The sequence below is a fragment of the Pan paniscus genome, chromosome 19 (assembly GCF_029289425.2).
Source record: "Pan paniscus chromosome 19, NHGRI_mPanPan1-v2.0_pri, whole genome shotgun sequence".
Classification (NCBI taxonomy): Eukaryota; Metazoa; Chordata; class Mammalia; order Primates; family Hominidae; genus Pan; species Pan paniscus.
This window is the reverse complement of record NC_073268.2, coordinates 11904045-11930815: the sequence shown is the minus strand read 5'-3', so window position 1 is coordinate 11930815 and position 26771 is coordinate 11904045. Positions and strand designations below refer to the sequence as shown.

General features: G+C 40.9%; 1 protein-coding gene and 1 pseudogene across 2 annotated transcripts in view; one reads left to right on the top strand and one right to left on the bottom strand.

The window, feature by feature from the left end:
- Nucleotides 1-26771, top strand: part of UBE2G1 (ubiquitin conjugating enzyme E2 G1) — a 93416-nt gene that overhangs the window by 47696 nt on the left and 18949 nt on the right. The window contains exons 2-3 of one of the 2 annotated variants that reach the window (XM_034941314.3): nucleotides 10033-10135; nucleotides 20365-20462. In XM_034941314.3, coding sequence (XP_034797205.1) covers nucleotides 10033-10135; nucleotides 20365-20462 — 201 coding nt within the window. The remainder of the gene's footprint in view (nucleotides 1-10032; nucleotides 10136-20364; nucleotides 20463-26771) is intronic. The other variant, XM_063598870.1, reaches the window with a different exon arrangement.
- LOC129394428 (major facilitator superfamily domain-containing protein 1-like) lies at nucleotides 10217-15899 on the bottom strand (annotated as a pseudogene).

Genomic DNA, 26771 nt, shown 5'->3' with positions numbered 1-26771 from the left:
ACCATTCTGGCCAGGCTTGTCTTAAACTCCTGACCTCAGGTTATCTCCCTGCCTCAGCCTTCCAAAGTACTGGGATTACAGGCGTGAGCCACCACACCTGGACAGGGTATCACTATATTGCCAAGCCTGGTCTCAAATTTCTAGGTTCAAGCGATCCTCCTGCCTCGGCCTCCCAAAGTGTTGGGATTAGAGGCCACCGAGCCTGGCCTTGATTTATTTTTTTTTTATTCAAGAGACATGGTCTTGCTCCAAGCTGGAGTGCATTGGCACCTTCTTAGGTTACTGCAGCCTCAAACTTCTGGGCCCAAACAGTCCTCCTGACTCAGCGTCCCCAGTAGCTAGGACTGGGTCTCTCTATGTTGCTCTTGCCTAGGCTGGTCTTGAACTCCTGCCCTTAAGCGATCCTCCCACCTTGACCTCCCAAAGCACTGAGATTACAGGTATGAGCCACTGTGCCTGGCCAAAAATGTTTTTGATTAGGAAATCAGCTAGCCGGTAGCCCGTGTCGTGGTACAAATAAAAAACTCTAATTTTAAGCAAATTTTTAAAGTTTACCAGAAATTTGTAAAGTTTATTAACTTGATGCATCTTGAAATCTAAAGAGGAAATACACCTTTGTGATTGCTATGCTTGACTTTTTTCAGTATTAATTAATGGAAGGTTGAAGGACGGGAACGTTTTTGCAGTTACTTTTGGTGACTTGGTTTGTGGCATTTTTATGTTTTAAGGTAACAGCAGTTTATTCCTCTGATAATAAGGTCAAAATTATTTTGACAAATTATCTCCATAGTTAGGAGTAATTATGTACTGTTTGGGTAAAGGGGTCTGTCTATCTATGATCTCAGAAGTTCAAAGTGAAGCTGCAGTAAAAATAGTTACTTTACAGACATACACCTTGCAGCCAACTGTGTTGTATAAATAAACTTGACAGGAACTCACATTCCCGGAGCAGGAGACCACAGTCACCCAGACACAAAGGAAAATCGTTACTAGGCTGTAAACCTCAGTTTGTATTTGGCTTTGTAGAAGTTAGACTTAGCCAACAATTGGTCTTGGCAAAGTGCACTTAGGCGGTGGCTCACGCTTGTAATCCCAGCACTTTGAGAGGCCGAGGTGGGCGGATCACGAGATCAGGAGATCGAGACCACGGTGAAACCCCGTCTCTACTAAAAATATATATATATAAAAAATTAGCCGGGCGTGGTGGTGGGCGCCTGTAGTCCCAGCTACTCGGAGAGGCTGAGGCAGGAGAATGGCGTGAACCCAGGAGGTGGAGCTTGTAGTGAGCTGAGATCGCGCCACTGCACTCCAGCCTGGGCCACAGAACGAGACTCCGTCTCAGGGAGAAAAAAAAAAAAAAAAAGGAGCTTCTTTTCTTCTGTTTTTTTTTTTGTTTGTTTTTGTTTTTTGTTTTTTGTTTTTTTGAGATGGAGTCTCGCTCTGTCGCCCAGGCTGGAGAGCAGTGGCGCGATCTCGGTTCACTGCAAGCTCCGCCTCCCGGGTTCACGCCATTCTCCTGCCTGAGCCTCCCGAGTAGCTGGGACTACCGGCGCCCGCCACCACGCCCGGCTAATTTTTTGTATTTTTGGTAGAGACGGGGTTTCACGGTGTTAGCCAAGATGGTCTCCATCTCCTGACCTCGTGATCCGCCCGTCTCAGCCTCCGAAAGTGCTGGGATTACAGGCGCGAGCCACAGCGCCCGGCCAAAAGTAGCTTATTTTCTTAGTAGTCAAGTACAAAATGACGTCTAGTTGGGTCTTGGAATGTTATTCTGAGAATTTGTGTTTTGCTGAGGTGCAGTGAAGGTTTACTTTTACATAATGATCGACAATACTGAAAACATTATTTTAGGCTATATTAAACTTTTTTTTAGATTAAAAAAAATCTTTTGAGGAAAATTTTAAATGCCCAATAATACCAAAGTAGACAGATAGGTATAATGGGCCTCCATGTACTCCCCCAGCCCCTGAAGTGATTAGGTCATGATCAGCCTCGTTTCACCTATCTTAGCCCTCTCCCTAATGACTGTGAAGTACATTCTAAACATGATCATTTGTCTGTAAATATTTCAGTATGTATCTCTAAAAATGGTAGGAAAACCCCCAGCACAACACCACTGCCAAACTCAAAAAGGAAACAACAATTTCTAGATATTGTCTAATGTCTCATTACTCTTCACATTTTCATTTGTGTCATAATCGTCATAAATTTAAAAAAAGTTTGAATTCATTTCTCTCTTTTGTGCTCCTTGCAGTATATTTGCTGAAGATTCTAGGTCTTGTTCTTTAGAATATCCTGCAGAGTAGATCTTGCTAATTGTGTCCCAGGGATGTCCTTGAACATGTTTCTCTGTTTCTGTTCTTTGTGAATTAGTTATTGTACTTAGGGGCTCAAACAGGTTAGGTTTGTGAGGTGAGATTACTTCATATGTGGTGGTTTGTTCATTTTTCAGGAGACTGTAATATCTGGTTGTCTTTTAAAATGCCTGGATTAAATGATAAAATGGCCAATGTTTCAGTTATTTTTCATTTTTTAGCTGGAGTATTTTTATAGAGAGAAACCTCATTTGATCAAATAGTAATTACTATTTTGATTACTTGGCAATATAATTTGTGTAATAAAAAAGGATCACACTAAATGTTGATTCTTTTGCTTTTTAAAATTGGTTTTCAGAATAACAAAATGGTTTCCCAGCATCCTGTAGTGGTGATAAATTTGTTTTTTGTTTCACAGTTATAAACTCATGGATTTAAACTTGCATATTTCAAGCATTCGTTGTTACTAACTTTATTGACACTCAAATTGTCCCACATTTGACCAGTGGAGGCCTGTTCAAGCTGGCTCTTGAGTCCTTTCCACAATACCATAGTATTACTTGATAGCTTCCTTTTTGTCTGCTATGTGTGAGATGAACCTAACATTTCTTGCTCTAGACCTGGAGTCAGCCATTTCTCTGAAGAGCCCTGGTCCGTTTTAGTGATAAATTCATATTTAGAAACCATATTCTGGGCACTACTGGGCTGTTCATTTTTTCTAGACCTTTTCAGTGGATAGATCTGAGAACTATATATTTGAAAGCAATGTCATTTTATATTCATCCAATTCCGATTCAGAAATGCAGCGTTTTTACTTTTCATATGCTCTTTCTGTTCTTTTTTAGTCTTATTCTTGGTAATGACTCTATCTTAGCAAGTCTGCTCATGCATTATTTTCCATGACTTAACACATAGAAGACATTACTCTCAAGGACACTGCCTTGTCCCTGGGTTTCCTTTTTATTCATGGCTTGTAGACCACTCTGGCCCACAGTGATTTCCAGATTCATAGCATGCAAGCATAACTCCCATTTAACAGTCACTGGATACTCCAGGATTTACTGAGTTTTAAAAATTGAAGTATAACATTGACAGGAAAGTACGTACATATTACGGACGGCATGCCTCTACCAGTACACCAGAAGTCCGTTCCATGCCTCTTCCCAGATACTACTTTCACTTCCTGCTCCAAAAGACAGACACAGAGAGAGAAATACTATCGTCCTGATTTGTAATACTATTGGTTAGTTTTGCCTCCTTTAGAACTATAAACTTTTGTGTTTTAGCAGTCATGACTTTTGTGAGAAAGAGAGGTCTTTCTAGCCCTTTCCAACTCTTAATTTTATCTCTAGATAGCATTCAGAAAAGATGTTATCTTCATCTTTGGCATTCTCAAAACTCCTAATACCTTAGGAATATAAGTAGAAGGTCAAGCATGGTCACTTTTGGGTTTTAGTTTCCCTTTTGATTTACAGAAGCTCTGTTTGTATTAGGAATTTGAAACTTCTCCCTATTTTGCACATATTCTTTCCCAGTCATTTGTATTTAGACTTTATTGCTGTACTAACCTTAAAGTATTTGGTGTAGCATTATTTGACTGTTGAGTTTTGTGTCCTGCATAGGAGGAGCACCTCCACTCAAACTGATGTGAAAAACACTATTCTATGTTTTCTTTTAGTTAGGTTTTATACCTCTTTGTTCATATCTGTAATCTGTCTGGATTTGAATGTAGTGTGAGGTATCCGTATCAACATTTAAACACAGATAGGATGTTTTAACATCTTTCAGCCTTTTCCATTAAAATAAAACTTGCTTGAATTTCATTTACCCGTGACTACTACACTTTTCCATCTACCGTCAAACTTTTAGAAAACATTTCCACTTGGGTTTTTCCACTTCATCTTCTCTTTGTCCACTCAGCGTTGCCTGCATGGATTCCACCTTACCTTCACACTGACACTGCTTATGCCGAGGGCAACTGTGGCCTTTTTTTTTTTTTAATTGAATCCAGTGGACTGAATATAGACCCCTTCTTCCCTGAGCTGTATGTGTTTATCATCATTGGATAGTTTCTCCTTTAAATGCATCTCCTTTAGCTTTAATAAAATGTTTTCTTGGCTTTTTTTTTTTTTTTTTTTTTTTTGAGATGGAGTCTTGCTCTGTCGCCCAGGCTGGAGTGCAGTGGCGCGATCTCTGCTCATTGCAAGCTCCGCCTCCCAGGTTCACACCATTTTCCTGTCTCAGCCTCCGGAGTAGCTGGGACTACAGGCGCCCGCCACCACGCCCGGCTAATTTTTTTGTATTTTTAGTTGAGATGGGGTTTCACCGTGTTAGCCAGGATGGTCTCGATCTCTTGACCTCGTGATCCGCCTGCCTCGGCCTCCCTATTTCACTGGCTTACCTTTCTCAGTTTACCTTGTGCCGCCTCCTGTTTTTTGTTTCTCAGTTGTTAATATTTTCTAGAATTCATTCGGTTACATCCCCTGCAGTTTATATTAATGCTTATCCTTGGGTGATGCATCAACTTACAACCTCAGTGATCAGCCATATTCTGATAACCCTGAAGTCTCTATCGTCAGCTCAGATTTTTTTTTCTTTCTTTTTTTTGAGTCGGAGTTTCACTCTATTGCCCAGGCTGGAGTGCAGTGGCACGATCTCAGTGACCTCCGCCTCCTGGGTTCAAGCGATTCTCCTGCCTCCCAAGTAGCTGGGACTACAGGCGCCCACCACCACCCGGCTAATTTTTGTATTTTTAGTGGAGATGAAGTTTCACCGTGTTAGCCAGGCTGGTCTCGAACTCCTCAGCTCAGATGATCCACCCGCCTTGGGCTCCCAAAGTGTCGGGATTACAGGCGGGAGCCACCGTGCCCAGTAGATTTCTTTTTAAAGCAATGTATTTTTTGTCCCTAACAAAAGGCATTTAATACCAAGCCCATCACCATTTCATCCCCTCTCTTGACAAACCTCCTCCTATGTTTCTCATTTCAGTGAATGAACAGATTTCTACCCTTGCACAGAAATCTGGTGTCAAAAAAACGGGGGGAGGAATTGACATTATAGGTAACGGTGTTAAAGTGCACCACTCACTGGTGTTTCGTGTATTCACGATGTTGTGCAGCCAGCCACCAGCTCGATCTAGCTTTCAGACGTTCTCATCACACCATTAAATCGCCATCCCTATACCCCTTAAGTAATTACGCCCCCTTTCTCCCTTCCCTCATCGTCTAATCTACTTTCTGTCTCTCTGGATTTGCCTCTTCTGGATATATCATATAAAATAAGTCATATAACATGTGACTTTATATGTCTGCTTCTTTAACTTAGCCTGATGTTATTGAGCTTCATATATTAGTACTTCATTTCTTTCTATGGCTGAATAGTATTTCATTGTATGTATATACTGCAGTTTATTCATTTGTCGATGGACATTTGAGTTTCTGCCTTTTGATTATTACAGCAAATGCTACTACAAACATTCATGTACAACTTGCTGTGTGGACAGATGTTAGGGTATATACCTAGAAGTGGAATTGCTGGGTCATATGGTAACTCTGCTCAACTTTTTAATCATATGTCATTTTCCTTTTTTTAAAAAAAATAATTTTTTAAACTGAGACAGGGTTGGGCTCTGTTGCCCAGGCTGGAGTGCCCTGGTGTCATCTGAGGTCACTGCAACCTCCGCCTCCTGGGCTCAAGTCATCTTCCCACCTCAGCCTCCCCGAGTAGCTGGGACTGTAGGTGCACATCACCGTGCCTGGCTAATTTTTGTACTTTTTTGTTTCTTTTTTTTTTGGTAGAGACAGGGGTTTGCCATGTTGCCCAGGCTGGCATCAAACTCCTGGGCTCAAACGATCTGCCCACCTCAGCCTCCCAAAGTTTTGGGATTACAGCGGTGAGCCACCACGCCCAGCTCATGTCATTTTTGACTTACTACTTTAAGCCCCACTTCTTTAACATCACCAGGTTAGGTTGATTGATTCTCTTCTAAATAGCCTTGTTTTCTTCATTGTTTCGACTACTATATACTCGAGGTACACTTTTCAAGATTACTTGAATTGCTTGCTTTTTGTTTCTTTGTTCTCATCATGCCTTTTTAAACAATCTTCTACATACTACAAGATTGGTTTTTGCAAATGTAAATCTCATGAGGTCACTCCATTGTTTAAAAGAAAAAGAAAAAAAGAACCACCCTTCAAAGGCTTATCATTGCCCTCTGGATAAAGTCCAAGCATGCAGGGCTTACAAAGGCCCTTTGCTGTCCAGCTTTTGACATTCTGTTTAGTTTCAGCTGCTCCCCTGCCCCCCGCCGTTCCAGTCACATACTGATTGCCCTATTTCAAGTTTTTGTACATGCTCCTCTACCTAAAGTAGAGGTTCAGATTCTAAACCTTGAATTCCCTCACCCAAATCCTTTATTTCTTTTCTTTTTAGAAGCCTTTTCTTATTCTTCATGATTATGTTATGTGCCCTTCTTTTTTGTGTGCCCTCAAATTCTTGTACTGTTGTTGGAGCACATTGTAATTGCCTGTTTACTTCTCTGGGGATCAGGAGCCGATGTTGGTCAAGTGCCAGAAGATGTAGATAGACTGAAAGTACAATTAATAGGAATTTAGCAGAAGCCAAAAGATTATTTGATAAATTATTTAGGGAAGACTTCATGGAGGGGGCTAGTATTGATAGAGACCTTGAAGGAAGCATTCATGAAGGGATGGTAAGGTTCTATCACTTTAAATGGATTAAGCCTGTTAAATATTCATGCATCTAGACCTAGGAAGATTCATGCTGGGGGCTGAAGCCATGACAAAAGTGAGACATTGGACATTTTTCAACATTGCTTTTGTATTACTTACATGGAACAAGCAAAGGACACAATTATGCCTGTAGAAGAAATGCATGGAAAGAATGGGCAAAAGATTTCAAGAACTTGGGGGTTTTGACAAGAGTAAGAAGCAATGATATGCTTTATGGAAAGTGTAAGGAAATTTTCAAGGGTAATTTTGACCATGTATACTAATTTCAAAGCTTACTCACCTATGTTTATAAACCCTGGACTTCTGGTGGAAAATGCAACAACTAGGTAATTTCTGGATATATTATAGAATCTTTCACAAGACTCTTGTGTACAGTGTTGTAGAAAATGGTCCGAGTAATGTAATGGTGTTTCTCTAGAAAAAGGTTGGAAATGAGATCAGTCATGTAGAAAATAACTCCTCACAGTGCATTTGTGTGTGCTGCACTCTGTCCCTCAGTTGACAGGAAAGTGGGACTTTCTGTTTTTTAATAGAATGTCTGCAACATAGTTGGCGCTCAGTACACATATGCGTGCATAAACAAAATAACAGTGAAAATGCTGTTCCCTTCTTAATGTGTTTGCACTTTCAATATCTTTAAAAAGTATTTTAGATTAGCCACTTCAAAGTAAAAGTACATTTCTTGTGTTTTGAAATACAGAGCTGATTTTAACTATTTGTAAAAGTCTAGTTTGCCTGTTATGCAAAAATGTTAGACTTATAAAAATCTCCCCTCACATTTCAAGAAAAGAAGCACTTCATGTTTAAACATAAATTTTTTATTTTTATTTTTGAGACGGAGTCTCGCATTGTCACCCAGGCTGGAATACAGTGGCATGGTCTTGGCTCACTGCAGCCTCTGCCTTCCAGTTCAAGTGATCCTCCTGTCTCAGCCTCCTGAGTAGCTGGGATTACAGATGTCCGCCTCCATGCCCGGCCAATTTTTGTATTTTTACTAAAGACAGGGTTTCACCATGTTGGCCAGGCTGGTCTTGAACTCCTGACCTCAAGTGATCCACCCATCTTGGCCTCCTGAAAGCGTTGAGATTACAGGTGTGAGCCACCACGCCCTGCCTAAATATAAATTTTCACTATTGGCTTTCTCCTATTTTGCTGGCATGTTGTTAAATCGTAGTTGTTGAAATAATACCATCTCTTGATTTCCCCAAAAATTAATATCTCCTCAGTTACCTAAACATTGGTTCAGTCCTTTGTAGCACTCTGAGTTATATTATACTGCCTTTCATCATTAGACAAAGCTGCCTGAGAATGATGGCAGGTAGTATACGAGAATTACACACCTGTTGAGACTCCCAGCAAGTCCTTTTCAAACCACTCTACTCCTGCGTGTTCTTTGTCCACACTTTCCAATTTGAGCCAATGAGTACTCAGTTCCACTGGCCGGTAAAATGTGATAATTGTGTGGGTGATTGATACATGCATTCACTATTGTGATTGTTGTTGTGTTGGTTCCTCTGGTGTATATCAGTACTTATTAAATTGTGTGTGTGTGTTTTTTCTTTTTGAGATGGAGTCTTGCTCTGTTACCCAGGCTGGAGTGCAATGGCGTGATCTTGGCTCAATGCAACATTTGCCTCCCGGGTTCAAGCAGTTCTCCTGCCTTAGCCTTCTGAGTAACTGGGATTACAGGCACACACCACCATGCCCAGCTAATTTATTTATTTATATATTTTTTGAGACAGAGTTTTGCCCTTGTTGCCCAGGCTGGAGTGCAATGGCGCGATCTTGGCTCACCACAGCCTCTGCCTCCTGGGTTCAATCAGTTTTTCTGCCTCAGCCTCCCGAGTAACTGGGATTACAGGCATGTGCCACTACGCCCAGCTAATTTTGTATTTTTAATAGAGTCGGCGTTTCTCCATGTTGGTCAGGCTGGTCTCAAACTCTCGACCTCAGGTGGTCCACCTGCCTCGGCCTCCCAAAGTGCTGGGATTACAGGTGTGAGCCACCACGCCCGGCCAAATTGTATAATTTAAGTATGTGCAGTTCACTGAATGTCAGTTATACCTCATTAAAGTTGTTAAAAAATTTCTCACATGATCTGCTCACCATCAGGAGGCCAGTACTTTATTAAGTCTGGTGTCTCTGGAAACATTCTGGGCTCTGTACCCCTGCTCACCTGCTCCTTAGGGTCCCTGTCTTGGCCTGTGTGCCCCCACCTTGCCAGTTCCTCGCCTCTCTTGTTTCCCACCCTGTCATCCTTTCTCCATGCCACAGCACTCTCTTTAGAGGAGGAGAAGCTCACGATGCTGCAGCCATTCTGTATGCTCCAGGTGTTACTCTTAAGCTGCTCCTCTGTCCCAGAAGCTGTGGCTCTCAGAGGGTCGACATATACAGACAAGACATATGGGGCCCCTGCTCTCCTTGTGCTCAGAGATGGATGGGCACACAGGAGCACCCACTGTAGAAGCAGGTCCCCAAGACTACAGGGACAGGTCAAATAGGTGTACAAATGTTAGTATAAATGAAAGTTATTAAGCACAGTACATTCCAATGAAAAGGTATGATTAGACACTCTGAAAGTAGACCCTAAAGACAGCAGCATAAGAATTGCCAACCTGATTTGATTTCCAGGGCTCCCTCTCAATGAGAATCTCTGGGGGACGGGCCTGGATATCTGCATTTTAACAAGCTTCCTTAAAAGACCACTGTAGGGCCACTTAGAATGACAAGAGCCTGGCTGGATACCAGTAGAAGTTGATCTTCTGGATAGTTTGCTTTACCCAGGGCTTTCTTAACAGTATAGGCATGAAAATGTTTTGGCCATCAAGTAGCATTTTGCCTGGCAAGGTATATCTATTTAATGGTTTAAAACTTACATAAAACATGTACGCTCAAGTTCTGTAATTTATCTACTGGATGCAAATTATGTGCTTAAATGTATTGATTAAACTTTTCTTTTTCCACAGAACTCAACAAAAATCCAGTGGAAGGCTTTTCTGCAGGTTTAATAGATGACAATGATCTCTACCGATGGGAAGTCCTTATTATTGGCCCTCCAGATACACTTTAGTAAGTATAATGGAACTGACATCTTCAAAATGGAGCTCTTTTAATACACTGAATTAAAAACTATTTTGGCAGGCTGGGCACGGTGGCTCACGCCTGTAATCCCAGCACTTTGGGAGGCCAAGGCGGGCCGATCATGAGGTCAGGAGTTCGAGACCAGCCTGGCCAATGTAGTGAAACCCCATCTCTACTAAAAATACAAAAATTAGCCGGGTGTGGTGGCATGCACCTGTAGTCCCAGCTACTCAGGAGGCTGAGGCAGGACAATCACTTGAACTCAGGAGGCAGAGATTGCAGTGAGCTGAGACCACGCCATTGCACTCCAGCCTGGGTGACAGAGTGAGACTCCATCTCAAAACAAAACAAAGCAAAACCACAAATATTTTGGCAAACTGACATGAAATTATTTTTTAAGGAGCAGGAGAAATGGCTGTATTCAGTATCCTTTGTACTGAATTTGATCATGGAAGAGTTTTTGTGTTTTGCTTGAAGCTCTAATGTCTAAGACCTATTGCTATTAAAAATAATAGTTTCAGGCCAGGCGCGGTGGCTCATGCCTGCAATCCCAGCACTTTAGGAGGCTGAGGTGGGCGGATCACCTGAGAGGTCAGGAGTTTGATACCAGCTTGGCCAACATGGTGAAACCCCATCTCTACTAAGAATACAAAAATTAGCTGGGCATGGTGGCATGCCTGTAATCCCAGCTACCCGGGAGGCTGAGGCAGGAGAATCACTTGAACTCAGGAGGCAGAAGAGTTATATAATTTTTGGACATTTTAATTGAGAATGTATTACACACATCAGTGTTTTAAGAAGGCTAAGGAGAACTTTCAAGATCGTTTCTTTTCATGGTTCTCTACTTGAGTCCCCACCGAATACTGGTTAGAATCTAGGTGTTCTTATCCCAAACTAAACTAATGGTCACTTTCTCCTAGTTTATTGAAAGTTATTGGTATGCTCTATGATAATCTATTAACTGACTATTAATTGTTAAAACCAATGGCTTAAGGATAGACAACAATGTAGTGGTGTGAAAGAGCAGTAGAAGAAGAGAAATAGAGTTTAAAAATATTTCATGTCGTACATTTCTAGATGCAAAGACCACAGTCTTCTTTTCTGCTCTGAGTGTTTGCAGACTAACTTAAATTTACTAGTATGTATTGTTTTGTAAGATGCACCTGCTGGCGCGGTGCGTTGGCTCACGCCTGTAATCCCAGCACTTTGGGAGGCTGAGGCGTGTGGATCACCTGTGGTCAGGAGTTCAAGACCAGCCTGGCCAACATGGTGAAACCCTGTCTCTACTAAAAATACAAAAATTAGCTGGGCATGGTGGCGGGCGCCTGTAGTCCCAGCTGCTCAGGAGGCTGAGGCAGGAGAATTGCTTGAATCCGGGAGGTGGAGGTTGCAGTGAGCCAAGATCACGCTACTGCACTCCAGCCCGGTGACAGAGCGAGACTCCGTCTCAAAAAAGAAAAGAAAACCGTCTCTGGTCTTTGGTGTACATTTTTAAAAGTGTTGGCTGTTGAATTGAGATGTGAATCACAGCAATATTTCTGGCAGCTCTGCTGGAGTGTGTATATGCTGCTGAGAATACTGGTGGTCACTTCTGGACTGTGCCTTCCTGAGATCACTAGCCTTTGCTCAGGAAAGAGAGAGCATGTTCCTAGGGCAGGACCTGAGAAAGGCAAAGGAAGGTACAGGGGAATGAAGAAAGGTTTGTTAGAAGTAAGCCTTTTAGAATGCTACCAAGAACCATGTACTTCATAGAATGCTTAAAAAAGATTTGTTGTCGGCTGGGCGTAGTGGCTCACGAGGCCGAGGTGGGCAGGATCACCTGAGGTCGAGAGTTGGAGACCAGCCTGACCAACATGGAGAAACCCTGTCTCTACTAAAAATACAAAAAATTTAGCCAGGTGAGGTGGCATATGCCTGTAATCCCAGCTACTCGGGAGGCTGAGGCAGGAGAATCGCTTGAATCCGGGAGGCAGAGGTTGCATTGAGCCGGGATCGTGTCACCCACTCCAGCCTGGGCAACGAGAGCAGAACTCTATCTAAAAAAAAAAAAAAAAAAAAAAAAAAAGTTCTTAAAAAACTTCTTAGCAGAAAGTAGTGAGGTTCTTGTAATTATTTCAGTGGAATGGAGAGAGTAGAGGCCATCTTGGAATTGTTTGAAGAGCGCTATTGGAAGTGAATATATACACCTTACGTTTAAATAACTGCCTGTGAAGGGAAGTGGAGGCTTGTGCTGGGGGGAGGGGTGTTATAGGATTGAAAATAAATTAGTATAGGCTCAGATGGTACCCAGACCTAAGTGATTAATTCACCACTTTATAATTAGATAATAGAAATACTGTACCAAAATTCTGTAAAAGCTGCTGTGATTATCTCTGTGCCATCATTAGCCCTCATGTAGTCACTAGAGGGCGCTCCACTCTCTTTTCAGTCTATGTGATTGATAACTGGTACCGTTCAAGGATTACTTTGAGACTCCTATAGTTGCCACAAGTCTTAATTCAGTCATACTCATATTTATATAGCATTACATTTTTATTTTTATTAATGAGTCTTTCCAGTGCAGTAGTCTCTAAGGCCTTTCTATGAAATGTACATTCTGAAACTGGTGTGGTATACCAACTGTTTTCAGACTGATTATCAAACAGTATGGATAACCACTCATATCCACAGAAATTAAAATTTCAGGTAGAAGTGGCAATAGGTTTGTAGTACGGAAGTTTAGGGTGGATACAGTGGCTCACGTCTATAATCCCTACACTTTGGGAGGCCAAGGGTGGATCGCTTGAGCTCAGACGTTGGAGACCAGCTTCGGCTACATGGCAAAACCCTGTCTCTACAAAAAAAAATACAAAAATAAGTCAAGCATGGTGATGCATGCCTGCAGTCCGGAGGCTGAGCCCAGGAGGTGGAGGCTGCAGTGAGCCAAGATTACGCTACTGCACTCTAGCTTGGGCAACAGAGCTAGACCCTGTCTTAAACAAACAAACAAAACCAGAAAGTCTAAGAAACCTGGATATCACTGTATCATTATAACATTTTATAAATTATTAATGAATGATGACTGTATAACTTTTATCTCTCTTTTCCTTTCATCACCAGTGGCTGGTCTGTTCAAGGAGTATGTCTTATTTATTTATTTTGTTTTTAAGCACTGGCAATGATATGAAAAATCTGGAGAATCTTAAGATTATGTGTTTTGTAGTATTGCCTTGGGTAGATATAGAAAATGAAGAATCAGTTAACCAAAACTCTGAATTACATTCTTTTACAGTTGCAAAATTCTATTCCAGTTATAAATTATTTTCCAGTCCTGTGTGAGACATAGAGGCAGAAGCCATCTCTTCTGTAATGAAGTTCTGGAGGGAATGAACCTAGTGCCTACATTGCTTGGAAATGGAATGATCAGTGGTAATGCCATGCGGTTTATCACGTAGTGTTCAAGAACATGGACTTTGGGGACTGCCTTTGGTTAGCTCTCTAACTCTACCACTCTTCTTAGTTGAGTGACTTTGAACAATTACTTAAATTTGGTCTTAGCAGTTTCATTTCTAGGGTAAAAACTCTATGCTTAGGAACGTTTCAAACGTTCCATGTTCTATTGCTTATAATAGCAAAAAAAAAAAATTTATTTTTTCCCCTTTTGCGGTTTTATTTATTTTTGTAAATGTCAATTATAATTCGAAGGACACTTTGTAGTTACTAATTAGACTATATGAAAAACTGTACAGACTGTTTGTACTATAATATTGTGTCCCTAAGAGATTAGGGGCCTCAGTAACAGAAAAATCAACTCAGAAGGGTCACTGCTCAGCAGTCCACATAACCACATAGTAGAGCCCAAGCTACTGGTTGTGAGCAGAAAGAGACTTCATACAAATATCTTCACATGTCTTCTAGCATTATGCCCCTACCAGGAAAGGGAATGTCTGTCACAATTTTTTTTTTTCTGCTGTAAGATAAAGAAAAGGCTGTATCCCTTAGACACATACTTAATGAAGACAATCTCAAAAGAAGCTCCGTGTTTTTCTGTTTTCACTGTTCTTTTCTGAAGTTCACCTGGATGTTCCAGAGCAGTTTTCTAAACCTTTCATTGTTGGTTGGCCTTTTGTAGAATTCTTCAGCAACACACAATACAGAAGACACAGGCTAAAATAGTTCTCACAAATACACTTTGAAATAGGTGTATTTGGATATAAATACAACTTGCCATTCCATTATTTTTTTTCTCATGACTAAACTCTAAATTTTTAAAAATGGAGATTTTCAAACCAGTGATGTGCAAAAGCCCATTCTCATGACATAGTCATTTTAACTTACTAAGTATGGGAAAATTTTATTTCTTCCCTTTGTCTTGTGGAATAATTTAGGTTCTCACCCTGGGCATGATTCACAAAATAGAGTAAGACCACAGATAAAAGTCACATAGAATCACAGGCAATGAAGAAAACTTCTAAAAACAAATATCCCCCAGTGACCAGTATCATCCATCCCAGCAGTGATGGAAATGATGGCCACCCCAAGATTCTGAATGGAGTGCGTGAAGCCATATGCAGTTCCCAGTTGATGTTCAGGAACTACAGATGCCACTGTTGGCCATAATGCACAGGCAAGCGATGAATAGGAGATTCCCAGAAGACACAGCAACCCAAGGGCTCCACATCATAAAGGCCAGCATCATGTGGGACACAGGAGTGGCTGCGACCACACGCAGAACCCAGATGCTGTTCTTCCCCGTGTCATCCACTGGGAGCCCAAATACTGGGGTGTGGGAGCTGATAACGACATATACAACACTGTTCATTGCACTTGCTGCCTGGAAAGAAAATCCAAATTTGTGTGTAAAGAAAACTTTCCCAAGTCCAATAAAAGGGAACATGGCAACACAATAGCAGACACAGATGATAAATATGAGCCACAGGGGTAAGGAGAAATCCTTTACATCAGTTAATTTAAAAACTCCCCCCCCCCCTTTTTTTTTTGTTGTTGTTCTTTATGAAGGATTCTCTCTGCTCTCACATCTAAAGTAAGCAAGAGCCAAGGAAGGCACAGATTAGTGAAAGAATACATTTTATACCCCCAATCTTAAGTGTGACCCCAGGGGTTGTGTGACCAGCAGAACCCCATGAAGCTTCAATCTTAGAATACAGCCAACTCACGAAGTTCATGTTTACTGTACTTCCAATTCTAGCCATGCTAAATTGTTGGAGTCCAGACACCAGGTTTAATTCTTTGTGTTTAAACCAGCTGACAGCCTATGTCCTGGGCAACTGCTGAGCACTCCCCACCAATCCAAACACAAGTCTTTCAAATTCCATCAGCCAAAAAACATTAAATATTCCACCCAGAACAAAACAACCTGTCCAATGCAAATAAAACAGCTAAAAGTAATTGTGCCCCATCATATTCCAAATACTCGGTCTTTTAAAAAGCCACCAAAGAAACACAAAACTACATTGGGCCAAGAATACCAGGCATATAGCAGCATGAATTTCATGGTGTTCACCTGCCAGTTCCGTTTATCCTGAGTCTGAAGGGCAGCAGGATTATTATAGCAAAACTAGCTGCTGAAGCCAAGGAAACACATCAATAACAGCATCAAAAGTCATAGCCAGGCGACTGGAGGCCACAGAAGGGCCAGCAGCACCCATGCTTTCTCATCCTTCTCCTCCATTGCGCCCGTGGGAGGCTGAGAGGCAAAAGGGGTGACAACTCCAGGACCTGGCAGAAAAGCAGTGCCCACGGAGCACAGCCAAGTCAGTGATCACATGACTATGTGATTCTGACTATCGTAGAATAATAGTGAACTGTGGCGGATAGAATGAATGGACAAGAGACAGCTACAACAGGACTATAGATTAATAGAACAATGTTGAGCAAATTTCAGACGGCAGCATACAGCACATTATTTACATAAAATAAATATGGCAGTATGGTAGGATTTGATCCTTGTAAGATTTTTATAATTTAACTCAAAAACAGTAATGGAGGCCTCATGGAAAAAAATTGAACTAGGCCTGGGTTTTTAAACACTTTCAAATGTGAAACTGCTGGTTACATTATCTCTCTCTCTTTTTTTTTTTTGAAAACAGAGTCTGACTCTGTTGCTCACTGCAACCTCAGCCGCCTGGGTTCAAGTGATTCTCCTATCTCAGCTTCCTGAGTAGCTGGGATTATGGGCACCTGTCACCATGCCTGGCTAATTTTTGTAGTTTTTAGTAGAGACGGGATTTCACCATCTCGGCCATGCTGGTCTTGAACTCCTGACCTCATGATCTACCCGCCTCAGCCTCCCAAAGTGCTGGGATTACAGGTGTAAGCCACCGTGCCCGGCCTACATACCTCTTTTTAATATCATGGTAGTAATTATACTATAGTATCTGTGATGAAGATAATATGTAATGAAAGATATTTTGAATTAATTGGTGCCTTTTAAAATTTTATTTTATTTATTTATTTATTATTATTATTTTTGGAGACAGAGTCTTGCTTTGTGGCCCAGGCTGGAGTGCAGTGGCACAATCTTGGCTCATTGCAACCTCTGCCTCCCAGGCTCAAGCCATTCTCCTGCTTCAGCCTCCTGAGTAGATGGGATTACAGGCACCTGCCACCACGCCTGGCTAATTTTTGCATTTTTAGTAGAGACGGGGTTTCACCATATTGGTCAGGTTGTTTTCGAACTCCTGACCTCAAGTGATCCGCCCGCCTCAGCCTCCCAAAGTGCTGGGATTACAGGCGTGAGCCACCTTGCCTGGCCACAGTCACATCTTTCTATATTTGAAAAATAGTGGATATGTGACATGTTAATGTGTAGTCTACAGTGTTATTCTACTCTATGGGTTTTGGGCTTTCTCTTTGCTAACTTGGCTGCTCGGTAGAAGTTTGCACGCACAAGTTGGGTACTAGTTAGTTAAGCATCGAAAAAAAAAACAAAAACAAAAAAGCAGGTAGGCCAGGTGCGGTGGCTCAGAAGGTCAGGAGTTCAAGACCAGCCTGGCCAACATAGTGAAACCCCGTCTCTACTAAAGATACAAAAATTAGCGGGACGTGGTGGCGTGCGCTTGTAATCCTAGGTACTTGGGAGGCTGAGGCAGGAGAATCTCTTCAACCCGGGAGGCAGAGCTTGCAGTGAGCCGAGATCACGCCACTGCACTCCAGCCTGGGCGACAGAGCAAGACTCCATCTCCAAAAAAAAAAAAACTAAAAAAAGAAAAAGAGGGGAGGGGCAGGTAGAATTTCCACAGGTAAAATAGAAGAAGAGGGGTCCACAGATAGGAGAAAAACTCAGAAATGCCATGGTTGCTTCAGAGTGGGCAAGGCCATTTTCAGATAGAGTGAAAATTGTGTGCTTTAAATTTTTAGGGCTACTCTTTTAGTTGAATTTGGTTGACATTTTAGAGACTGAAAACAATTTAGAGGGTCTAAGTCGGTTTTTCATGATGAGGATTCCAGTCAGCTATTATGAAGCTTTTTAGTGAATGTAACCAATCAAAAGTAAGTGACGTGGGAAAGCTGACTTAATGTTGTCAAGGAATCAAGTGGCAAGTGGCTGCCAGTAGAATCAAGTGCAGGGGCTTTGTGGCAGTGGCTTTGATGTCCTTTTACATTGACTCTCTCTTTTTTTTTTTTTTTGTTGAGACGGAGTCTCACTCTGGCACCCACGCTGGAGTGCAGTGGCACAATCTTGGCTCACTGCACCCTCCACCTCCCAGGTTCCAACAATTCTCCTACCTCAGCCTCCCAAGTAGCTGGGATTACAGGTGCACGCCACCATGTTTGGCTGTTTTCTGTAATTGTGGCTTTCAAACCCATAATTAGAAATACTTTACATCATGACCCAGTGCATACATATGTATATATAGATTAGTGAATAAAACACATACATAGATTATATAACTGAAACTACTTGTGATAAACTCTCATGTTTTCTATTTTTGTTAACAAAAAAACTTTGATAGTGACTCATTAAATTGCTTTTGCAGCCCTGTTTGAAAAACTAGTCCATGTAATCAGTATATCCTAAGACCCATTTTGGCACTAACTTACACAGAGCAACAGGATCAGTAGATAAAGACTTAACTCTTTTTGGTGTAATGCACTCTTAACAGCTATTCCAGTCTCTATTCCCTCAAGCCCTCATGCTTCTTCCTTTCAATAGATAACCTCATCATTTGTGAAAAGTAAGGCGCTATGGTGGGCCTTACTTCATTTCTACATTTCTTCTGAATATCTCTTTTAAAGCGCTTGTTTTGTACAGTTTCCCCATGTAGTTACTATCTTCAACTGTTAAATTTTTTGTATAAATTGTCCTGTTTATTATGCTTAAGTACTTTACTACCCTGTTCTTTAACCCTTTACAGCTTTTTTTCCTATTGCTTTTTACTAAAAAAATTGTATTATCAAGGTCACTGACTTTATACTCTGAGTCCTGTGGCATTTCCTAATTATTCAGAAATGTTTGGTGTTAATGATCTGTCTCTTTTTTAAAACTTAATCTGCACCTTCCCCATGTCTTATAATCAGAAAAAGCAATAAAAATTCATACTTGCTTGTGAACAGTTCAAGCTATATTAAAATGAGCAGAGAGTAAAAGATCTCGTAACACTAACTATTGTTAGTTAACTATTGTTATGTATTGATGTCCTGTTTCTGGACATTTTTCTATGTGTATACAAACACACCCCCAATTTTTCACTTGTTCTTTCCTTTCTTTTCTTTTTTCTTTTCCCAGGCTGGAGTGCAGTGCAGTGGTGCAATCACAGCTCTCTGAAGCCTCAACTTCTTGGGCTGAAGGGATCCTTCCCCCCTCAGCCTCTCAAGTAGCTAGAATTACAGGCATGAGCCACTGTGTCCGGCCTCCCACTTTTTCTTTAAAGACAAATTAGCTTATTTTAGAAATACCTGCTTTTAAAAATGTAACAATAGATTCCTCATATCATTCCATGACAACACTTACTACTGATATTTTTCTTGGTAGATATTTTCCTTCTGCCACTAAAACGATAAGCTCCACAGTGCTCTTTAATGCTTTGTTCTCTGTTGTATCCTTTTATGTAGACCAATGGTTAGAGTAACTGGGTAATCAATGTATATTTGTTCAGTGAATGAAAACCATTTAATGAGCTGAGAATTTCATTTCTCACTGATCTGAAACAACCACAATCATGATTCTAATGGTTGGACACATTGAACAACAGAAGAATCAGATGTGCAAATGGTACTGCAATAAAGAAATTTAAAGAGGTCAATGTACTAGAAGGGACCTGGTGGCTAGTTTAGATTTTAGTCAAATAAAATCTTTCTAGAGGTAACGTTTAAGCTGAGTACCAAATGATAATCAGAAGACAAAGGGAGAAAAGTATTTCCAACAGAGGAAATATTTAGTACCAAGGCCACAAGACAGGAATTTAGTATTTTTGCTCTTTAAGGCTGACTTGATCTCTGTGGTTTTAGTTAATGTATACAACTCATTGTATTGTTCTTTTGATGATTCCTTAAGAATGATTGCTAATTAAGTGTCAGTGATCTGGAGGTGTATTGTCTAAAATAGCAGTCACAGGGCATATTTCAAGTGGCTGGTGGCTACATTATTGGACAGCACAAATACAGAACATCTCCAGCATTACAGTTTGGTTTTACAGTGCTGTTCTGGAAAGTCACTCTTGAGATTTTTTTTGCTGCTATACCCCTAGAGTTTGACACATAAATGCTGAGTAAATACTTGTTAAATGATGAAATGAATAAATGGATAGATGGAGGCAGTATATCTGTTCCTAGATAAGGAAAAAGAAAATGTCCATAAGTTTTGAGATGAGAAAGGGTTTGATGTGTTTGAGGAACAGAAAGAAGACTGGCTAGTTTCAAATCAACATAGAGAAATTGGTGATGTTAAACCTTCTGAATTTTGTTTTAAGTGTACTGGGAAGTGATGGAAGGGTTTGTAGCATAGCAGTAATATGATCTGATCTGATCTGGTGTGAATGTCTTTTTAGCAGATGATTTCATTTTACTAGCTCTCTTGAAAGTTTAATTAATGTGATAGCTATGACAGTTTATTAAACTACTTATTTGAGAAAGTAACTGCCTGTGGGAATCCAGATTATTTGTTTACTTCATTTTTGATGTTAGTGCTAGCACCCTTGTTTTATATTTGTTTTAACACTTCTATACTTAAAAGCAGGAACTTATAGGCAAGAACTTCTTTTTGTTCTTTTTTCCAGTGAAGGTGGTGTTTTTAAGGCTCATCTTACTTTCCCAAAAGATTATCCCCTCCGACCTCCTAAAATGAAATTCATTACAGAAATCTGGCACCCAAATGGTAAGTTTATCTAGTTTTACTTTTACATTTGCAGATTTGATGGCCTGTTATTGAAGTGTTCAAGGTCAATAAGAAAGATCTGTTTCTCAGTGAAATTGCTTTGGCATTTTTGTACTGTTCATTGTGCACATGGCTGTGTACTAAAACCTTTAAAAGGAGGAGAGGCCAGGCGCAGTGGCTCACACCTGTAATCCCAGCAGGCCAGGCAGGTGGATCACTTGAGGTCAAGAGTTGGAGACCAGCCTGGCAAACGTGGTGAAACCCCGTCTCTACTCAAAATACAAAAATTAGTTAGGCATGGTGGCACATACCTGTAATCCCAGCTACTTGGGAGGCTGAGGCACAAGAATCGCTTGAACCCGGGAGGTGCAGGTTGCAGTGAGCCAAGATCACACCACTGCACTCCAACCTGGGCAGCAGAGTGAGACTGTGTCCCAAAACAGAGAAGGAGAAACAGAGATCATATGGAAAAAGTTATTTTTTATTTATTTACTTAGTTTTCAGTTTGGTTTGAGACTCGTGTTTTAAACCAGAGGGTGTGGTTACTGAGGGATTAACATCAATAGAACTCCTATAATTGAGGGGATAATTATCAAGGTATTAGATGATTCACTGGCTATTACAAAGAACACAGAAATTATGAAACCTGGTTCTGTAACTTATAGTTTTTCATATTATTTTTATACCATGGACAACTCTTCTATGTATATTCGTAGGTGTAAGATTACTGGCAGTGTCATATGAAACAACATATTACATTTTTTAAGCCTGGAAAGCATCTAGTATGGCTGTGCACGTAGCGATGACATTGACTTTTTTTTACTTAAAGAAGAGCTACCACTTCAAATCCACACGGTGGCTGTTCTCCTGCCTAGCCAGCTGCCACTGGACTCTCTCCCCTGTATATAAGCCCCCAATAACTACGTCTTATTTAAAAATTAAAAAAAAAAAATTCTCTATAAAGTAAAATAAAATCCCCAAAGTTTAGGCCAGATAAGCTATATTTATAAAACAGTCTCTCTGAACTTTTGGCTTTGTTTTGTATGATAGAACTTGCAGAGATTTATTTTCTAATTATTTTGACTATGTAATCAGAGTTGTCTCTTTAGGCTATTATACTAATTTGCATTTGGCTTCGCATCATCAAGACTTCTGGGTGCAGGGAATAGAAACATATAGATTAGTATAAGCTGGAATCAGTGAGACAGGAATGAATGATTGAATGAAGTTAAACAAGGATTTATCGGAAGGATATGGAATATGTAATAGAAGCCAAGGCTTGAAAAACAGATGGGCATTATGAGAGACTGGAACTGGCAAATGGAAAACTACTGGGAGCCAAGGGACTTAGCATATTTTATTGCATCTAAGGCAGCAGTGATCGTAAAAGATAGTTATTTTTCCTACCAGTAAGAAGAGGAAAATATCTCTAACAGTTGATGGCAGAATGCATTAACTGTATTCCTGCATGATGCGGGCATGCATGAATGGGTGACACTTGCCTCTTGTGCTTTGGCTTTTCTTTTATCTCTTCCTAGGCTTTCGACAGTTTCTTCTACCTTCACTTGCATTACTTGATTATAATAGGCAATCGTTTTGCACCTATTTCGAAGATGTAACAGATTCTGAATGTTGGCTTCACCACAGACTAGCTGTGTAACTCTAGGCAAACCCTGTTGGAGCCTTAAGCTAGCTAGCTTGCCTTCCTCCCTCCCTCCGTCTCTCCTTCCCCCACTCTGCCCCTCCTTTTCCCCTTCCCTCCCTCTCTCGCTCCCTCCTCCCTCACTTCCGTTTCTCCCATTCCGTCCTTTTTTTCTGAGACAGGGTCTCACTCTGCCACCCAGGCTGCAGTGCAATGGCATGATCACAGCTCACTGCAGCCTTGACCTCCTGGGCTCAAGTGATCCTCCCAAGTAGCTGGGATGACAGGGACACGCCACCACACCCAGCTAATTTTTGTGTTTTTTTTTGTAAAGACGGGGTTTCACCATGTTGTTGGCCAGGCAGGTCCTGAACTCCTGGGCACAAGTGATCTGCCCACTTTGTCCTCCCAAAGTACTGGGATTACAGGCATGAGCTACCACACCAGGCCTATGTTTTCTATCTGTGAAAATTAAATGAAAACATACATGTAAGCAAATACATGGGAGACTTCCCTTCTGGTAAAAAGAAAGAGAGCAATCACCTAGGTAGTTTAAGAGGACAACTGATAAAATGGTGTTGTGTTTTGTTTTAAGGTTGAAGAGACTTTTTTTTTCTTTTCTTTTCGTTTCTTTCTTTCTTTTTTTTTTTTTTTTTTTTTGAGATGGAGTCTCACTGTCTCGCCCAGGCTGGAATGCAGTGGGACAATCTTGGCTCACTGCAACCTCTGCCTCCTGGGTTCAAGCGATTCTCCTGCCTCAGCCTCCTGAGTAGCTGGGATTACAGGTGTCCACTACCACGCCTGGCTAATTTTTGTATTTTTAGTAGAGTCGGGGTTTCACCATGTTGGACAGGCTGGTCTTGAACTCCTGACCTCATGTGATCTGTCTGCCTCAGCCTCCCAAAGTGCTGGGATTATAGGCGTGAGCCACGCGCCTGGTCTTAGATGGAATTTTGAATGAAGATGATGCTTGGCTTGAACTTCATTCTTTAGGCTGTGAGGACTCGTTTAATTCATGACATTTAAAGCTGTACATATTGTCATGACAAAAAGAGAAAATGACAAAAAATAAAGAAGCTATGTAATAGGTTTCTCTTATATTTTCCTTCTTGAAAGATTACACTCATAGAAGATTGGAAGGGGAAGTCAGAGAGATAGCAGGGAGGTAGAGCATTTTAGCAATAATTTGAGTAAAAAACAATAAAAACTTGAACTAAGAATAGTGTTGCAGGAAGGGTAATTTAGTTTCTTTGACTTGACTGCCAGAGGTGGATGGTAAAGGAGAAGTAAGAGTTTAGGATTGACTGGCCATTTACAAAAATAATTATAGAGTGAAAATCATAATGAAATACCACTTTTTACCCACTAGGATTCCTATAATCAAAAAGATAATAACAAATGTCAATGAGGAAGTAGAGAAATTAGAACTCCCATGCACTACTGGCAAGAAGGTAAATGGTGCGGGTGTTTGGAGAAGAGCCTGGCAGTCCTCAAAAGGTTAAGCATAGTTACCATAGGACCCTGCACTTCCATCCTAGGAACCTAACCAAGAAAACTGAAACACATGTCCAGAAAAACTCGAACACGAGTGTTCACAGCAGCATTTATTATTCATAACAGCCAAAAAGTAGAAACAGCCCAAATGTCTATCAGCTGATAAATAGAAAAACAAAATGTGGACCCATATAACGGAATATTATTTGGCAATAAAAAGAAATGAATTACATGATATTGTTTTCTAAAGAAAAGAAAGAAATGAAGTAGTGATACTTGCTACAACATAGATGAACCTTGGAAACATTATATTAAGTGAACAAAGTCAGTCGTAAAAGGTGACATAGTGTACGATTCCCTTTATATGAAATGTCAAGAATAGACAAATCCATAGAGACCGAAAGTAGGTTAGTGGTTCCCTACTGCTGGAGGGGAGGTGGGGGGATTGAGGAATGGTTGCTAACTGGTACTGCGTTTCATTGTAGGGTGAAAAAATACTCTAAAATTGATTGTGGTATTGATTGTACAACTCCGTAGACATACTAGACAGAAACCATTAAATCGTGCTTTTCAAATAGGTGAATTGTATAGTAGGTGAGTTATAGAGATGTTATAAAATTATTATAGGGGAATAGTTTTATGTGTCTGACCTTACATATATTCAGCTTTTCTTGAGGTATACTTGCTACACCCAGTTAGATAATTAGTTAAACCAGTCCAGGGTTCAGCAATGAGCTTAAGGGCCTTGGAAGTTACTGTATCAGGATGATAGATAACATGATAATGAATGGGTTAGTTTTCCTACGGAAAATATAGTTAATGTTGGAGATTAGGATAACATCAAAAGTCAAATTAAGGAAAATGAAAACTAGAAAGTGACTGAGAGAATGTTCAGGAACCAGGGGAAAACAAGAGTATCACAGATGCCAGGGGAGGAAAATGTATCCAGCAAAGTGTTGTCGTAGTATTAGTTGTCTTGGCCCAGAGGGGTGACTTCAGGTAGCTGAAAGTACCCAGGAGAATAAATATGCTATCCAGACCACTTGTGGACACAGTTGTAGCATCCTGCTAGGGAGAAGCCAGTTTCTAGGAGAATAAAGGAATACCTGAGTAGTGAGTAAATAGAGAAGATGAGGGTAAATCAGTTTTTCAGAATTTTAGGTAGAATTTAGGTAGAAAAAGGAGGTAGCTAGAAGTATATGCATTGTTTAGGCAGCTTAGTTTTGTTTGTTTGGTTTGGTTTGGGTTTTTTTTTTTTTTTGAGACAGAGTCTCACTCTGTCGCCCAGGCTGGAGTGCAGTGGCTCACTGCAACCTCCGCCTCCCAGGTTCAAGCAATTCACCTGCCTCAGCCTCCCGAGTAGCTGGGATTACAGGTGCGTGCCACCAAGCCTGGCTAATTCTTGTATTTTTATTAGAGATGGGTTCACCATGTTGGCCAGGCTGGTCTCGACCTCAGGTGATCCGCCCGCCTCAGCCTCCCAAAGTGCTGGGATTACAGGCCAGCCATACATTACAGTGAGCCGAGCCACTGTGCCCGGCCCAGGTAGGTTAGTTTCATCTCTAATGAACACTGAAATGAAAGAAAAAAGTAACAAGCAAAAATTATATGGGGAAAACTAAGAAACACTGTGGCAAGAGGAAAGTAAACATTAAGTACATAACTGGCTAAAGGATAAGAACAGACATTTCACAAAAGAGGAAGGACATACAGGTTATATCCATGGAAAGTTGTCACCCCAAAAGCATTTAGAAAAGTGAATTAAACCAGATGTTATGTATGAAATTTAAACAGCATCAATAAAGGAAAATGTTCATCCTGAGGAGGCAATGAAATGGCCATCTCAGATTGCTGATGGCAGTATAAATTGATACAATCTTTTAAAATATGGTTTGATAATAGGTATTAAGCCTAAAAATCTTCTCATTCTAAAATAAATGGTATGTTTAAAATGACATGAGGTTAAAAATGTAAAGATCCTGGATTAGTGATAACTTGATTTTTTTTAAAAAGGAAAATGGATCTTATATAGTGGTGGTAGAATTCTGTACACATATTTAATAGCATGTTTTTAAAGAAAAATGACTTGGAAAAAATCCTTATTACACAGTAAGTACAGAAAACATTGTAAAATAGTAATACTCTGTGAAATTTTTATGCTGAATTTTGTAGTGTTACAAGTTTTGATGTTATTCCTTTTTTTTTTTTTTTTTTTTTTGAGATGGAGTTTCACCCGTTGCCCAGGCTAGACTGCAGTGGTGTGATGTTGGCTCATGGCAACCTCTGCCTCCCGGCTTCAAGCAATTCTCCTGCCCCAGCCTCCCAAGTAGCTGGGATTACAGGCATGTGCCACAACAGCCAGCTAATTTTGTATTTTTAGTAGAGATGGGATTTCTCCATGTTGGCCAGGCTGGCCTCAAACTCCTGACCGCAGGTGATCAGGCCTCCTCGGCCTCCCAAACTGTTGGGATTACAGGCGTGAGCCACCACGCCCGGCCCTCGTTGTTATTCTGGCCCTGATTCTATTTTAGTAAATAGATTTTACTAGCAGATAGGGATGGGTTGGGAAGAGGAACCTTAATTATAGAAAAACTCATACATAAAACATTGAAGGCACGGGCCTTGCCTGTCATATATTCACTGCCGTACTTCTCTGTCAGATGTGTGCCTGGCATGCAGTAGGCATTGAAAAAGTATTTGTCGGCCAGCGCAGGGGCTGTTTCCTGTAATCCCAGTTTGGGACCAGCCTGGGCAATATAGTAAGACTATATCTCTACCAAAAAAAAAAAAAGCCAGGAATGGTGCCATGTGCCTATGGTCCCAACTACTTGGGAGGCTGAGGTGGGAGGATCGCTAGAGCCCAGGAGTTTGAGACCAGCCTGGGCAACATAGTGAGACCCCCCATCTCTACCAAAAAAAAAAAAAAGTCAGGTTAGCCAGGCATCATGCCATGTGCCCATGGTCCCAGCTACTTGGAGGGCTGAGGCAGGAGGATCGTTTGAGCCTGGGAGGTCAAGGCTGCATAGAGCTGTGATCATACCACTACACCCCAGCCTGGGTGACAAAGTGAGACCCTGTCTCAAAAAACCAAAACAGCAACAACAGACAACACCAAAAAATAAGAATTTGTTGAATTAAGAGAGCAGTGATATTGATTGGTAGATACAAACTTT